At 34.9% G+C, this 19,483-nt stretch overlaps 1 protein-coding gene across 1 annotated transcript in view; it reads right to left on the bottom strand.

Annotated features, from left to right (window-relative positions):
* LOC132935871 (T-box transcription factor TBX20-like) overlaps positions 1-19,483 on the bottom strand; it is a 65,922-nt gene that overhangs the window by 38,853 nt on the left and 7,586 nt on the right. The window contains exons 3-4 of the mRNA XM_061002506.1: positions 4,973-5,246; positions 2,803-2,970 (exon numbers count right to left, since the gene is read on the bottom strand). Of these exons, the coding sequence (XP_060858489.1) occupies positions 2,803-2,970; positions 4,973-5,246 (442 nt within the window). The remainder of the gene's footprint in view (positions 1-2,802; positions 2,971-4,972; positions 5,247-19,483) is intronic.

A 19,483-nucleotide genomic window follows, 5' to 3' on the forward strand; every position in this document is an offset into this window, starting at 1 on the left:
CACTGCAGTAGTTAAATTTATTCAATAAAGTATTTTTATAATACAAACTATATTAAACAATTATGTTAATTGGATTTTATATAATTTTATATTATTTTTATATATTATTTTATAGAGTTCCAAACAAAAGTCAATTTTTATGAGTTGTTCTTGTGCTTTGTGGTAAAAATATTATGTTTCTATATTTTAGGAGGAACACACTCGCCCACTCAACGACGTGATACAAAAGGTATCGGGTCTACGAACGAAACGAAAATCACTGTTATTAATAATTCACATAAAAAATAAATCCAAAAAGTTTTGACGACACGCATAATAAATAGCTAATAATATTAGGTGGTATACCTACCTAGCTATTATTTAGTATAATAATAAAAAATAAATTAGCGTTCGTTGAACCGTTTCTAAAGTCATTTGCATAACATATTATAATACATCAGAACGAACTGAATGAAATGTTATAGCAATGTATTATATATTTTATATTATTTATCAATCGTGAACTTCTCGGACTTTGGCACGGTGGTAACCAAGTACTAACACGCAATTGGAAATTTAATATTTAAAACTGTCATTCGTCAGTCATTTCCACAGAGTTGTTTACCTCGTCAAAAACATTCCTCCTTCAAACGATTCACCAACTACAAAATATATGAACCACATTTCCAGGTATAATAATAATACATAGTGGCTGATGTTATTTGAAACGACATAGTTAAATTCACACGAACTGTGTTCAACACACACACGCGCGCGACTCGCATGACATTCTCAATATTTTAACTTTTTAAAAGCGTTCCAAAAACGTCAGAAAATATTTCCAATTCATGTACTATTTATGCACGATATTTTATATTTAAATATAGACGCTATTATATAGCTGATGGCTTCTTCAATACGCAATTTGCTAATTTTCGTAAAATATAAATAATTTGCACGGTAAGACTCGCGCACGCCTAAACCATATTGAATTTCAGCCAATTAATTTACTATTTGCTTTTATTTATGCTTGTATAGTTTATATGTTGTATAGGTTGAATACGTGGTGTCGATTACGAGGATGTCGCAGTGCGTGCGTTCGCCCGAGCGGAATGACTATCACACAGCACACTTTATATTATAATTGTGACGCGCCGGGCAAGACCGAATAACGTACATAATATTATAATACGTACAATAATTGACATCGTATATAGCTCACGTCCTAGAAGCGAATTAACGCCGCCGTATACCGTATTACGGGTTTTACATAATTTTTGTTTCTATGGTTTATTTTTCCACCGCGTAAACGACTCGCGTCCGTTGTTGCACACGTGAATGCACCGGCGGTCTAATTGGACTAAATCGGTCCTGACGATTTGGAAGAAGAAAAAAATGCCATTTCCCGCTAGCCCGTCGGCGTTCAAGCACACGGACGAACGCAATTATATACATACACACATTACGAGTACAACGGCTAGACTACAGCAGTGACCGGAGAAACGAAAATATAACGAACGCGATATATTATTATATACAGGGTGTCTCGACGATTTTATATCTTGCGAAGAGCCGCTCAGTGCAGTCTGTACAGTGGCTTATGATTTATATATATTATGTGCATTTTTTACATCGTGTCAAACTAACTGAAATGTTTGTTTTCTTGCGAAACTTAAAAACGGTGGTTTTCAAATAGTATAGTCTGCGCAGGCCCAGATGAGTACTCGTGGACATATATAGGGACCCTAAACATTTTAAATATTACACTTTTTTTTTTAATACGTAGGTAATACTTTTTGTACTGAGCTATAATATTATTTTGATATTTTAAAATCAATGTCTTTAATCGACTAACAGGCTATAATGATTATTTTATCGTCTCTGTATATTCATATACAATCTATGTGCCCGTGCCGGTTAAAAATAAATAATATTGACATAACATATTGATCACATTCTTAGTCAAAAACGATTTCTTTATTATGATTGTTTCATTTTGCAGATATGCGTTTACGATAATGATTGTACTGGTGGTAGGTACGGACTACGGAGGGTAATTTGTCAAGTGGGTATAATTATATTACGAGAACGAACACCCCGATACACACTATCCTCTATAATATACACAACGTATGCTGTAGGAAGACGGATACGGCAGTGAGAGCCTTCTGTTTAGAAACGGTCCGCCACCTCCGTGATAAATCGCGAACCGTTTCTCGCTCTCCCCTTGATCCAAATCAAAATCCAAAACAGAACGCACGCGAGTCGAACGGCCGTATGCGAAGTATCACTAACTATGTATACGATATACCTACATAATATACTTATATTACCCATATTATTATTAAGAATGTGATGGTGAGTTTTTGAACTCTTGGAACTGTAATAACATATATTATCTTATGTATAGCGATAACTGACATATATAACATACAAAAAAGTTAATGTCTTAACCGTTTCCAGTTTGTATAACTATGTAAGGTAGCTATAATTCTCGAACATAAATTATAGTTTAAATATGTTTTATTATACAATGAATTATAACATTGTATAGATAGTATAACACCTAGTAAATTGCAATAATTATAATAGAAATAGGTAATAATAAATAATATTCGAACTGTATAGCCTGCGAATGCGAATCAAATACGTATTATTGTCTATGTAATCGCCAAACCGTGCTGTGACGAGTATAGTGTGACGCGCGTGTACAACGTTGTATTATATTATTAACAACTAACAAGCATTATAATTTATAATATTATATGTAATTACATCTTCAACTATACGTCTTCGTTATGCCATTAAACTGTGTTTACTTACCAATTGGTTCTGGTACGCGGTGACGGCCGTGAACGTCGTTTCCGGGTACACGAACGTCTTGTACTCTTCGGCTTCCAAGTCCACAACGGAATGTCCGGCTGTCGACTCGCTGTTTCTCTTCACCAGGTGTATGCGCGGCTGATACTTGTGCATCGAATTCAACACCAACTGTGGGCCACAAATCGTTATTTATTATGATATTATAACCATCGAAATTATCGGTAATGTTCGGTTATCATTACTATGGCGGTTAGGTAGATAAAAACTATGATTATTTTCTTGGCAAGGTAGGTCGATGAGCAAGTACTCTTCCGTTAGATCCTTAGACCGAGGGTAAAAAATAAATCGAAATCGAGTTTACGACAAAGAGTTTGTGAATTTTGAGATTCAATCAATTTATTAGGTAATTTTTGGTTCCATAAATAATAATACGTAGGTATAACGTGAAGAGACTTCAGGATCAATGCCGATCAATTGTGATGATCTATTATTAATAATAATTTAGTCCCCGATATATTATCAGTAAATATAATTCGAAATAAGCAGGTAACCTTGCTGGAAAAAAATTGTGTCTGGGTTAAGTTCTTGTCCAAATGACACCGATATATTTTATAATTGGTGACTGAAGAATGTCTTGATTCGTGACGTTATAAGGTAGAATAGATTTTAGATTGACATACAGTAAATATAGAACTATAGTAAAATTTATAAATTTAGTGTATATTGTGTATATATCTATGTTTCAACGTCACTGCAGAGACTTAAGAGTATATATAATATCATGTATATAACACTGTCATAGACATATAGGTATTTTAGTGCTATGTGAGTGGACGATTCTTGGATTTTCTCAATCACCCTCGACAGAACATGACCAAAAAACTGCGTACCAATGGACAAGGACCGTTTTCGACGATCAGTCAATCTACTCCGCCATATATGCAATATATTTTGGATTTATAACCGCGGTAATCGCATACAGAAGAAACGATAAACGGAAAACTCGTACCCCCGCGGATAAGGGTAAGTATACCTAATAAGAGCCATCAATTAGAACCGGAACTGCTGCAGAAGCACCGTCCGTATTATATAATGTAATATGCAGTTATAATCGACGCACGCGCGTTTTACAAAAAACACGATTAGAGTCGTTATTGGGACATTAATAAATAACATCATATTGTGACTCGAAAAAATAAAAACACTGCGCTTCTGTTACGCACACACGCCTCTGTTGTACACATTGTAATAATATTGTATTATTATATTATGTGCGGCGGTAGCAGCGATGTTTGTTTAACGCAACGGAGGGCGTCCGCGCGGATTAAAACCTCCCTCCGCGGCTAATTTCACGGGCTCGGTGACTAACTGCAGCTCTCCTGCTCACTTAATGGCATATGCGATTTCGTTTAGACGTCGCGGTCGTACGGATACGACAACAATAAACAATAAAATAACAATATGTCACACTAAAAACGGTCGGATTGAATAATATTAATAATAACAATAAAATAATAAAATATTATAAAGTGATATTTTAATCGCTCGGGCGAGCCGTTTATAATCGTATTATGCATAATATTAAAATATGATATATCGATGTAAATATACAAACACCGTCGAGAGGGGAACGGCGCATTATTGTTTTTGTATTGACGGCCGAGAATTGGTTTTGTCGGACCACCGCGAAACCGATATATTATATATATAATAATTGTGAATAATTAATATGGACGGGAAAAACAGGCTTACACAGCCTATAATATTGCGTTAGTGTTACTAGGTAATTACTTAAAGTTTTTTGCAATCCGTATTGTTGCGGTAGTTGGCAAATGAATCGATACGAAAATAATTGTTTTTAGTAGGTATACCTATTATTTTTACAAAGTTTATAAAAGGTATAAATAAATATAAGAATAAAATATGTAGAATATGATATCGACCTTCTAGTTTGAACCGTATATGGAAAATATGGGTTGGTATCAAAATCACCTGCATTGTTATTAATTTTTTTTTACACTTCTCTCGGCTGGATTCGAAAAATTTACACATGCACGTCAAACCATTACATTTTGACATTGACGGTTTTATAATATCATAATTAGCAATAGGTAATAATAATAATTATTATTAAATTGCTATTGTATATGTATAGGTAATAGGTACTCACATGTCCGTGCTTGTCCATCTCGTTATTGGTGAGCTTGACCTTCTCGAAGGACACGACCTGCTTGCGCAGCTGATCGCCCGTGAACGGTGAGTCGGGGTGCGTGTACAGCCTGTGTGGGGCAGGCGGGTCCGCCTTGCCGGCCACCAGCCACGAAGACCGGTGGTACGCGTAACGGTACCGCTTGTTGTCCACCGGCACGATGTCCATGAGCACCGCGTACCGCTGGTCCGTCCGCAACCCCGTGAACGACACCCGGACGGTAGGGAACATCCTCCTGTGCGACAAATTGTAACTTAATTATTATGTGCCCATGGGTATGAACACAGATTTCGTAAAAAAAAGTTGAGAAGCAAGTATACAGTATGATTCACCAGACATGATCTTTACCCGCCGTGTTTTTCCTCCGAGGAGATTCAAATTCTGATTTATTGGCATTTTTAAATGTATTCATAGGTTAGGTTAGGTAACAACGAACATATTTTTAATTACTTAGGTTTAAAAAATAATACGTTAAGTGAAAATCGTTAAAGGTATTTATGCATACCATATCTACAATTAAGACTAAAGATTTATAATTTTTTTGTTAAATCACGTCCTATAATTTAAGTACAATTATTTAACAAAACATTTGAAAGTTACGCAGCAATCATTATATGTGGCAATTCAAAATTAATAAGATTTTTTTTAACTAAGTACTTAAATTTTATATTTCTTTCAATATTTTAACTTAAAACTTTTTGAGTTGAATATATATACTGACCGTTAATATTAAATTAAAACTTTACGTTTTTAAATGCTGACTTGCACATCGTATATATTTTAAAACATTTTATAATAATTTGTTATGTTTTAGTAAACAGTCACGGCCCACGGGTTATATTATATGTATAACGTAAATAGTAAATGATGGGTTAAACAAACAGTGAACATTTTTGAATATAAGTATTCTACATTGAATTCCTAATCATTATAATAATATAATCATGAATAATTTAGCGATGTGGAAAATAGAAAAATCTAGTAGCTATACCAGCTATGCGATCATTTAAATCCGTTCTAAATTTGTCAATTTCTAAGCGTTCTATAGGCACTATAGAGAGGTACTCTATAAATAAGATCTGTACAGAAATTATTTACCGAAAACCGTTGTACTTATATATTATATAGGTTTATAGTTACAACGAGGGACGTAGGTATATAATATACCGCGCACACGGCAGTTGCGGCATAACAATAGATCGTGCGGTTCGAGAGCAATGACGGAGCCACGATGAGGGGGGGGGGGGTGAGGTGAGATGGATTGGCGTGAAATGGAATGGAGTTGTCCGCACAAAGCCCGTGGTGACGAAACAGGGGACGACGATGGAAAAAGGGCGTACCTATATATAAGTCCCACAGCCAGCGTGTGTGATATATGTTGTAAGTGCGTGCGTGCGATACGTAAAATATATTATATTCGCTTACCTAGCCGAGTATACAATATAATATAACAACATATTACAACATATACAATATGTGTGTACAGAAAACCGCGAGTGGGTTGGATCGGACGAAGCAAACTACACATTATATATATATATATATATATATAACACGATATTATAATGTTATGTGTGTGTGTGATGCGACCGCAGCAGAAGTTAAATTGAATTCCAGGCCGCCCACGTTTCGTTTCCAAAACGCTGACAGGCCCCAAAGCCGGGCGCGTATAATTTGTGCGAAATCCCTAGTCTTATAATATCGTCGTATGGTATATAATAATATTATTATTATATGTAGACACGTATTGCACGCCAAGCGCCTCCGAGGACATATATAATATATATAATATTAAATAATTTCCACGAAAAACCGCTTACACAGACGAGCACGGCGGATAAAAAACGACGTATTTCCCACCCCGAATCGGACGTCGGTCCGGCGCTCATAATAATAATATTATAATATTATGTGTACGATATATTATTATGTTTTTGTATATTATTATGTAATATTATAATAGTAACAATATCATAACCGTCGCGGCCCGTTATTGTATTGTCCCTCGCCGAGAAGATGACTCCGTTTTACAGTCGTCTCCGGCACGATTCTCATAATATTGCTTAGGTACCTATATAATGTCCTCTGTGGACAATAAGAAGCCGCCGTTTGAGGCCGATGCGCATTTCAATAATAAAGGCTGTCATGCTATCTGCACGGTGCTCTGGTCTTGTTTACGGTACCGGAACGCGTGGCAGACGATTGTCCGTTATATATTTTTGTATATAATAACCTATATATTATTATTAAATCGATTACCTATAAAGAGGTACTATCGGCAGCCACGGGGACGTGTCATCGGCGTTTTTATAACTGGAAATTTCAATGAAATTTTTATGAAATTTGAGATAGGTCTGCTAACATACTGTGGTCCCTTGTACATCACGTGTGTTATTGGAGGTTTTTGAGTGAATTATTTTGGAAAGATCGTATTAGAGACGTAGATGCAGATTGACTATAATTTGTATATTAAGTTACGCTGTGCTTTTAGAGCTAACCTATTTTGTAATCAAAGATAACAACTTTTTTTAGCGCATCTCATATAGGTTTTTGCTAAGTCCATTGGTACATTTCTGCGATGTTTGGTTTATTACTAATAATTATCATTAGTTTTCTTTTAAATGATTATAACTTTTAAAATAATATTTCAAAAAAAATCACACGATAATTTATCTTTTTCAAAATGTTGTTGTCTTTCATCTTCATACCTAGTAGGTGTTTGATAAAATGTCAAAGATTTTAATTTAAAATCTTGGTGTAAGATCAAACTCAGCTAAGCCGTCAGAAAGTCTTCAAAAATATTGCGTTATTTATATATATTATATCCTGGACGTTTAACGACCAGAAAAAACACACAATGACATCGTATTACCGTATAGTATATGGTGATCGTAATTAATATTGTCTGGTTTTCATTACATTTTTTTTTCGGATTTTTATTTGTTGGACCTGTATCGGTTGGCATTAACATAATGATGACATTAAATAAATTACAGTGTCTTTAAAACAAACTACCAAACACCAAAAACTACCCAAAACGATGTTGTTGTTTTTTTTTAATCTAATTTTTTATCTGGACAAAATGTTTCTTATCTTCACCCAGTAAAAATATAATGTAATCGTCTTTATCCAAACACATTCTGGTTTCGTTATCTTAATGCTTATTCGGGGAAAAAAAAACACTTATCCGCAGTAGGGCTGAACACCGCATTAATGAGTTATGTATTTAATATTTCATCTGATGGACATCTGCAACCGAATTTCACAGACCCTCCAGAGTTTAGTACCGGTATAATACTTTTACAAAGGCCGGGCATTGACAATGTATAATGACCTAATTTTAAGTAGGCGCCGTGAATAACTTTTATATTTTTTTTAGTTTCACTTATAATCTTATCAATAATTATAACACAACAAATACAGCGAACTCTTAATAAATTATGAATATAACACTGCGGGTAACTTCTGTGCATTTTATAAAGTTAATAAAAAAATTAAATTTAGAAAAAATAACAAAAAAAAATTGTATTCCCAAAGTTATTTGTATATACTCAAAAAGCCCGGTTTTTTTTATTCAAAATCGAACATAATATAGTCCCTCTTGTACGAAAAGTGTTTAAGCTGAACGGGGTGTTCATCAACATATGATATTATGTATGAAACACATGTTAATCCCTCATATATTATCGTATAGGACATCTACAGGATATATTATAGACGTATAATAACGGAAAAGTGTGCGCTCATAAGTCGTCATTTCAAAATCCTTGGTCGGTGCCTTCCACATATAATATAAGCACGCATGTAACAATAATTATAATTATTAGTTAGCTTGCGATACGGTATAAGTATGGAATTTCGCGAGTAAAAAATAATTCCTATTTTGCACGACGCTTGAACCGCGCAACAACAAAGCAATAATAATAATGATAATATAATAACGACGAATGAAATTCTGTAATTCCGCATAGTTTTTATCGTTTATATATAGGTACTACCTATACATATTTTTGTACTATTATAATAAGCATGTGCGTGAAATGTGAATTATAAGAGGGCTTTGCGTCATCCGCATTGTACGAATCGTGAGGTGGTATCCTTTTGAAAATAAGCTCCGAGTCCAAAAGTGAATTAACTATTGGTCTGCAGTAACTCGATATTATAGGGGCTTGCACGAACTACATAGGTTAGGTACAAACAAATTAGACTGATAAATTAATCACTACCGTCCCCCAACTTTCTAACTTCTTACCATCGTGGTATAAGATAATATGAATACCTACGTGCCTACCTATTGAATAGTTACGAGACTCAACATCGGTTAATTAGACCACGTCGATTATTATTTTATTAATTTCAACTCGACAATATATATGCTAGTATGTTACAATACATAGTAAACTACTCTATATAGTATTTCGCTAAGTTCTGAAATTATGATTATCAACATAGGATAATAATGATGTAGGATATAATATTTATAAAAGTTAACTACACCTACACAATATAAAACATCATACAGTGTTTTTTTTTTGTCAATTTTGGTAAGCAAACAATTTATAAATGAAAATAATAAATCGTTAACATGAGAGAAATTCTGTCGATATTTTCAACTGAACTGACAATAAACTTCTAAATTTTAATCTAATGTGTGTTAGATGTGGAATTATGGTTACTAAAAGTAATGAAACGAATGAATTGGCTTTTTTGAGGAGTATTATTTTGAGCTTATATAATCAAGTTATTGATTTTTTATTGATTTGGATTCTTAATGAATTATAATTTATTTCGAGCAAAAGTAAAATCAAGTTGTTATAACTTTATTTTTCATCATATGACTTTCCTGGCACTCGTATAACACAATAATAACATATTATAACCATCAGGAAAAATAAGACATATGATATCCGTGGTCGGGTCGGCCAACGGCTGAGTATGACGGTCAGAAAAAATTGACTGAAACATCATTGAACGTAAGGCCAAAGTACAATCCAGAAATTTGTAGGTTCCCCGAGACAGACCCCGTCCGTTCCTTCGCCCGTTTGCGACTTGGACTATAATAATAATATATTATAATCGGTCTGACCGATTCTCGGCCGATGTTAATTTTATTTTTTCGCTCGAGTCTATCCACCGCATAATTTATGTACCTGTAGGTGGTGGTGGCGTACAGGTTATGTATACATATGGTATTAAATATATACGTGTCACACGCGGAGGAACTCTCGCGCGCGTATATTATAATAATAATATTACACATAATATGTGTATATATAGGTACAACATATTTACGTTGTTCGACGACCCACCTCGTTCCCACCCGCTGATTTTGAAAACCGAATCCACGTAAGAAATATTATGACCGTGTGGTTTGTTGTGGTTGTTATAATATTATTATTATTTCGAGTGATTCCGGACGGAACGCGACGAGGGAGCTCGCAGGAGGCGTTATTCGTGTGGCGTGTCGTAATCATAAAAACGACCGCTCCGGTTATGAATCAAACGCACCACACACGAGGTGGCTAAAAACCTGTTCTAACACATTTTTGTTTGTATCCCTCGTCTCTCTCGCCACAAATTTAGCAAACGCTCATTTACATGTTTATACACTGCACCGCGTGCGACAAAACGAAAATAATAATAATAATAATAATAATAATACGATATCCTTTCGAGCGAGATCACTATCGAATCTGATAAGAATAAATAATTGGGTAAGCACTTATAATGACCGAGATTTTGTGACCATAACGACTGATGCCGAAATAATAATAATAATTTCCGGATTCATAGCATAATTTATAGACACGAGGGGCACACGACGACGTACCGACAGATATCGTCGTCGTCGTAATATAATAACATGATAACACACAGGGCTGCTGTGGTATTCCATTGTCACTCGTAAGTTCGTACTTACGCACATTGGCCGAACGTATATATTACTCGTTATAGTCGAGTTAATACAGTTTATCACAAATTCCAATGCACGTGCGCCCAACAGGAAGCAATCAGATGTACTGTCTTGGACGGAAATCGCATTCATCTGCAGGTCGGTCAAAACATTTCCCGAAGAAGAAACCGTCACGTGGACATAGTTCCCATTTTCTGCTCAATTTCCCTAATAGACATTATAGGACCCGAGAAAGTTTGAGAAAATAATAAATAGGCATCCATTGTACATTGATCGTATATAATAGGCACGGTAGACGGCGTTGATCGTTACTTCTGACACGTCTTACAGCGAAGAGGTGCAAAGCAAAATAAGCACTTACGTTTCGTCTGCTTGCGAACACACAAAAAATATTGCGACCAAATAAGTTAATGACCCATTAATTTATAATAGAATTAAAATAGTGTTTTACGTTCTTAAATCAACGGTTTATTTACGTAGGTACGGCTATTTTTTCGGCTCCGGGCCAGCAGACAACAGCGATTATTCGACACACGAATAAGCGAGACGATAGATATCAAATCATTATGATGGGTATGTATATATTATGCTTTACATAATACATAATATTATATAATCGTTATATACGTCTACCTACGTCTCTGCTAGTCACTATATAGTCGCTGTCAAAATACGGTATAATGTTTTCCCATTTGATCGATCTACCGCCGCGCCACGACCACTTTGCGCAGGGCGTACGTCAAAATATACGCAGATGTTATGACGTCGGGTTACCGGATGGATCTCGATTATCGGGCAATCGGTGGGAACAAACTGCAGGGGTGGGAGCTAGGCCACTACGTATATTTATTACTTTTTTTTTAACGTGACTGTATTATGCAGCTATATCTTATACTTACAAAAAATGTAAACGTTGGAAATGACTATACGTTATTACAAGAGATCTCTGCATATTTTTGATCAAAAGTCGACCTGCAGTTGTACCTACGTACATATTATTTCGCCTATAATTTTAACGGTGAATGGTATTTAATGTACCTACATAATGTATTACGCCTTTCGCCTTCCACCTAATGAATTTGCAGGGGTCGTCGATATAAACTACCTATATTACCAATAATTACATAAAAACTAATGAATGCTACTATAGTCGAGTGGGCCTGGGATTCGATTCGAAATATAAACTAGGCGCAGTTTATATACGTTTTTATACGTCGATTTGTATATTATATTGAGACATTGAATTGTTAGGAGCGAATCAACTCGTCGAGGTCTGGTCGTAAAGGCGAAATCTGCTAAACCCTAACTCACCAACGCGTTAACGTCCTGCAGCTGCAGCCTTGGATATTATAAATTTTTTTCATCATGTACGATTATATAATATAGTACAGATGATGTATTATTGATATCGTTGATACTAAAAATTGTAATCCAGACGAAAATGTCAACCATCGAAAGACGGGAGGCGCATTCGTCGGTTAAACACTTTCCATGACGATATATTATTATGATAAAATATGTAAATTATATTTAAGGCACGTTAATAATAATACAATTTAGTGCGATGTAATTCTGTTCCGTACACTTTTATTACTCGTCACCACAGTTCGATTGACGAAAAAATACGTTCCCGCGACAATTATTAAATGTCTAGCGAAATAATAGTATTGGACATAATATCGTTATTATTTATTTATCATTACTATATAATAATTGTTTGGTTTGTTTCATTAGCCCTCACGTAGGACGTACCTGTTCAACTCGCCGTCCGGAAATGTAAATTATTAAAATATGTTTGAATGCGCACACCGGCGATATAAATAAATATCAAACATTTAATATTATACGAAGATCTTTAAACACCTATTGCCATTAGTTTTTTCCGCCGATTCATTGACAACATCCATAACCGGTTTTTCTCACTATTTAAGCACAGATTATCACTTCCAATATAATAATAATTGTCGGTTACGCGTGTAGACATATCGTAATGGATTTTTTTATTTTTGTTTTTTTTTCTCGGCTCTATCTCGCACGTGAAAATTCCGTCCGTTCGTTTAACTATTTTATTATTTTAACGGACCCGCGCCAATCACATCACGCCATTCGTATTAACACAATACAATTTAAATCGTGTTGTTACTACGCTAAGTGGTTTTTATTTTCTATATTTTTTTATTCTCGTAAGTTCACAGTTTGTTATGTATTTTTTTTTATACAGGTATCAAAGTAACGCGTACATCGTTATAAATCACTCGTAATATATACAATATGCGTTTATATACTTTAAAAAATTTTGCTCTGGCGGTATATGGAACGGAAACCGATGAAAACCGTAGAAAAGTAATATATAATTTATTATTAATATGATAAATAGTTGAACATTTTACTGCAATGTGTGTTTGATGTCTATTTATTATCAGGTTAAGATGATCTAGTACTGAAAGTAAAAGCTCATTGCGTAAAATTATTGAATGCACATAAAATAGACGTGGTAGATAAGTCTGTGGATAAATGTATATTTCCTACAGGGACGTCTCACGTCTGCATTATAAGGGGTTTGGTATAGGCAATTTTAATGGCATAGAATTCTAATTTTAAATATATTAAAATACTAATCCAAAATAACTTGCAATTCAACCGTCAAAAATATTGTAGACTGTTGCGTTATAACGAAATTAGATAAATTAATAATAAAGCTATAAATAAGAAATAAAAATGTCCGCACCTATAAAGTTTAGAATTTGAACTGCAGTAAACTACCTACCGTTTTTAATTTTCAAATATTATCGCACCCAGCTTTATAATTTAATAAAAACAACATATGATTATTTTATTTGTTTATTAATCAATTATATAGACATTCTTATCAATTAAACTTCAGACTTTTAGAGTGCAATAGAAAATAAAATGATACTTTCTTAAATTATTTACATTTACAAAATGCATTTGTATCGTAGGTACTATATCGTACCGTGACAACGCGAATCAATCTTTGACATGAAAAACTGTAAAATGATTACAAAAAAGTGTTTTCTGTCAGCATATGGAATAAAATATTACATTATTATTTATATGCACAGTAAAGCTTTAGGTACCCTTCTGGTATGCGGTTTTTTTAAAAATGTTCTTACATAGTTTACTGCAGACGTCGGAAACTTTGAACTCAGAATATTTGAGGACGTGATATGTGGAAAGCTACCATGAGCGAACAGTGATTGCTTTTACAAATTAAAACGATCTAGTGCAATAGGTACTAATAGTGCAAACATAATAATAAATATACGCCACCAACAATGATTTACATAATTACATGTCATTTCTACAACAGGTTTCGTCGTCAATACGTCGGCAGTAAAAGAGGACTGTTTGAAAATGAAATGATATCATGAAAATTCGATATAATATTAAAATTTTTATTACTCTTATAATCATATAATATAATCATATATCATATAAACCACACACGTGGCAGTCGATAGTTGAGCATACCAGTGGGTATACCTACCTAGTATTAGAACGAAACATAATTATTATACGCGTAGGTATCCCTATAAAACCTATATTTTATTCATTGATTTACTGATAATTATAATTGTAAATGTCATAAAGTATGTAAATTGGCACAAATCGGTCAAACTTGGATGGTGGCTTAGCCCCCCCCCCCTCAAAAGTCACTCAAGTCCACCTAAAAACGAATGAAAAATAATCTCAATATTTCTCTTGATATATATAATGATTCAAAACGTTCATAGAAAGTACTTAACGGAATATTATGTTCTTAGGTTGGTAATGAAAGTAAAAAAATTTAAATTACAACCTACTGTAACTTTTTTAAAAATAAACTTTAATAAAACTAGAGAGGTCCTGTTTCGTAGTAAGTTTGAGTTTAATAAATCCAATAAATCATTGCGTACATATTTTACGAAAAAACTATTCTGAGCGAAGAACACAGACAAACAATTTTAACTTTATACGGTTATAAAATAAAACGATGCACATGGTTTTTTCATTTTTTATTGTTGTACGAACGACTCACAAGGGTCTACATTTATCAATTTTTTAAGTCTTCGATATTTAAATTGGAAATGTTATGAACTTTCAAGTATAAAGTAATTTGAAAACTTTCGAGATTTCAAATTTTGTAATTTTGAAATATTATGTATAGTGAAATGATATTTTGAGCTCTGCGAGACAACATTTTTACTGTATTTAGGCATTTTAAATCGTTATTCTCTTACCCCCAATAGGTTAGTTAAATAGGTTACCATAACCAAGAAGTAATAACGTCATATTTCCGAACTTCCGAAGTAGATATTTATTGAAATCTTGAATTAAAAATATTTGTCAAGTTGTACTTATATTACTAACACATTTAATATTTTACTTATATTACCTATAAATCTTCTTAACCGATAAAAAGTATCAATTTTTTCATTTCGTATTCTTCCCAAAGCTGTCCCCCCCCCCCTCCGTGACACAGCCTATATACACGTTGTTTTTTTTATTCTATCGAAAACCTTACTAACGCGCACACGCCCCCGAAAGCGTAAAATGTTTAAAATTCCGTCCTCTGTGTTATGTATATGCATATAATATACATAAGCCGATACCCACCCGCACCTGCTGCACAGCCCGAGGCGGAGAGCTTTGCAGCGCGCGCGACGTGAGTTATTGTGGTAATATTCAAATTACCCCCGAGGCACAATAAAGTGGAAAAAGAAAAACTTCAACTGCCCCACCCCAACACCACCCCTCTTCTACCGGTTCCACATAATACCTCGCCCTCCCGGCCCTCGGCCATTTTTCTTTCTTTTCACTCGCCTCCTCCCCCCCTCCCACCACTCATCCGGGGGCAATAAATGTATATACACTGCTGCTGCTACTAGTCTGCTCTTGCGGCGGAGGGTTTTCGGTTACTTAGCAACGGGCCTGGTTTTTGCTGCGGTTCTCTCCTGATGGATATGACCCTAATATATATATATATATTCTCCCCTCATTCACCCATCATCCCCCCTCCGACTAGGTCCTCTTTCGCGAAGGCTGCAAACTCGCGCTCGCACTCGAACGGTCTTTTCACCACCACCGCACTACCACCCTGCAGCAATTCCTTTTCGGCCCTGAATTATTAACCTGCGGGGCGATGGTGGGCCGTTATACCAACACGCACACGGACGTACTCACGTATATGTATATTAAGCCAAGTTTGGCGGCGTGCGTGTATATATTATGGTGCCATGGCGTTGAACGGCGGATGTAGAAGAGGGGACGACGGAAGACGACGAGGCGATATATGCGTACGCGTGTGTGTACAAGGGGAGAGAAAGAATATTGCAGGGTACGGCATAAATATATATATTTAGAGGGACGAAACGGGCTGCGGGAGGAATGGCGTTCACGTGATGCCAATGCAAAACGGCATTATTATAATATATATCCCCTGCCGGACGAGCGTATGTATACACTCACGAATCGTCGTCGTCGTCCTCGTCGAATACACGACTTGAGTAAATATTTGACGACGACGACATTGCGGTCGAGGGAGACGCGCCGTTATGCAAACACACACACACACATATTTCAATATATATTATTATGTATATACAAATGATATGTAAAAATAACGCGCGTGCACGCATTGTGTTTGTGCCGCGGACGAGGGGGACGCGAAAGTATATAGGTACCTATCGATAGGGGGAGGTGGTAAAGGGTGGAAAAGCTAAAAAAAAAGTAAATAGTCGTAGCTGGCTATTTAAATAAACGGTACAGACACACACACACACACACACACACACACACACACACACATACGTGGCGAATAGTAATACGACGGGGCTGTAGCAGAGGGACGTATATACGTGCGACATATATGTATACCTATATTATAATATCTATATATATATATATGTACAAAACGTATAATACTCTATGCATATATATTATAATATACCCATGTACCTATATATGCATAGTAGGGCGAACCCTTTTGCGGCGCCACGGTCGTTATTCAAATATCGTATATTGCGCGCGTATACCTACATCTACATAATATATATAGGTATATACATACCGTTATATGTTCGCGTTCAATATGTCGCGACGTTTTTATTCATTTCGCAAATGAAAACGTTATGGACGTATTACATAATATTATACGGGGTGTCTGGCCGTGTTTGTCCTCGCGAAACACACGTACCTACCCTAAAGTGTACCGCATACCCCCCCCCCCCCCCACAGCCCGCCATGGCCCTTAAGACACGCCCAATTGCTATTTGTGAATATATAATATTATTATATTTTATATTAATTGTATAATATATATATATATTGTACAGTACCTATCTAATTCAACTTTTTTTAAATATTCACTCGAATTAGAACTTCATGTTGACCATCACGGATAATGAAAACGAATAACACATTTTTTTTTCGATTTAAGACTGCACTAGTTATATAATAAACATTGAAAGCACATTAGGATTTTAATTAGATATATCAAACTCAAATATATATAGGTAAGTACCAAATGAGATTTCACTAAATTGACGTAATAAACAAATTCGAAATAATTATGTTCGAACATTATGTGAATATCACGGACCGCAGTAAATGTATAACAATACTTACAATTCGTTAAGAGATTTGAAAAAGGTTACACCTGTTACATAAAATATTAGTACATATCGTACGAGTAGTGTTGACGTTTGGAGAGATAATTAATTAACCTTGATTTTAGTAAACACAAAATAATTGACATTTTTTTCTCGCAGGCGTTATAACGTGTTGTTGATGTGTCTACAAGTAAGACGGCAAATTACTGTATTTGACTCGTTTTGTTTTGGGACATCAGGTACAAATTACAATAATTATATTTTATAAGTATCTATGTCGATATGGGTAGGTACATTGTATATTATTATAATCAAATATCAAAACTGCAGTAGGTACGCATTACGCACAGATTTATTCGGCAAATGAGTGAAACTTGCCTACTATGTTAAAGTATAATATAATATAGAGATGTTGGCAAAAAATCTGTTTGAGTAAAACAAAAAAAATACGTTTCTAATCTCTAATTGACAGATGTTTGCGTGCAACAGCGTGTTATCGAATTTACTAAAAGCATGCTTTTCGAAATTCAATCGAATCAAGATGGATAATGATAATTGATATTATATGGCTTGCGTGGTAAAATACTATAAAAAAATAATAATAATAACACTAATATACTTTGTAAATGTCGCAATGGATTTTATGTATATATAGCAATAAATAATAGACAGTATAATATTATAATAACAATATTGAGTCTTTATGACGTTGTGTAATATTTCTCAAAGCCATAAAAAATAATAAAATTAATGCGTTTAGTAATATTCGTCTCCTGTCGACCCGTCGTCAATCTGTAGTTGAAAAATTTTAATTTAAATCGTCACAAACTTTGAGAAACACCATTTTCACAAATGCATAGAATATAAGGATCGGATTTCTTGGGTTCTTATAGGATGTCATAATGTTACCTATATTCATGAGAAACGATGTTACACGAAGTACTCACACATCGTACAAACATAATGTTGCACCGAGCATGCTTATAAAAAATAAAATGTAATTTTCACACTGTTATTCCCTTTCAGAGTTTCAACTATATAAAATATATTATTATAAAAAACAAAGTCTAAATGTTTGTATTGTTAGAAATTATAGAAAACGTCATAATCTTTCGATATTAAACTGAACAACTTTGTATGCACCTTATTAAGATGATAATAATCTGATTTATTGCGAATAATCACGCTAAATATACTATTCAGACCTTTTTAACTCCGGTAAAATGAACTTGGGAAAAAAATTCGGTGTAACTAAAATGTGTTGAGTGGACCGTTGTTGTGAACAATATACGAAACCTACGGATCCGTAGTACCTACCTACAGCACGTGTAAAGTCGCGTATCGGTCGACGTTATAAGCCGATTGGGATGTAAAAAAAAAGAAAAGACTTCCCGTCGACGAAACGTCGCACGATTGCCACGCGTGCGTGCACATAATACTGCACCTATATTATACTTACATAGGTAACGGTTAGGTTAATAATGATACCATAACACTATATATAATACCATTGCCACCTATACAACCTGTGCAATCGTTGCAGATCAGTTGAATGCACTCGCAGTGCAATTGCGTGATGCACTTTACCGAATCGTCACGTCGTCGGAAGAGCATGCGATAATTGAACAATCGTTTTACGTCGTCGTTGCAGCGTGTAATCAAACGCGCGCAACAATAATCGCTGTAAATCACAGGCGACGAGCCCAATTAAGCACTCGGCCTGAATATAATACGTTATACTTAGATGTACTCGTGCACACATGCATTATGTAGCTACCTGCAATGTATGTGTGTGCTCGGAAATCCACGGAAATCATTCGTTCCTGGTCCCAAGCGATTCTATGATTACTGCAGGACGGTATAACCTGTGTGTAAACACAATACGTCGTAACCCATATATCTAACCTGACCATAGCCGGACCACACACCGTACTCGATTGAGACGGA

Source organism: Metopolophium dirhodum, chromosome 1 (assembly GCF_019925205.1).
Source record: "Metopolophium dirhodum isolate CAU chromosome 1, ASM1992520v1, whole genome shotgun sequence".
Taxonomy (NCBI): domain Eukaryota; kingdom Metazoa; phylum Arthropoda; class Insecta; order Hemiptera; family Aphididae; genus Metopolophium; species Metopolophium dirhodum.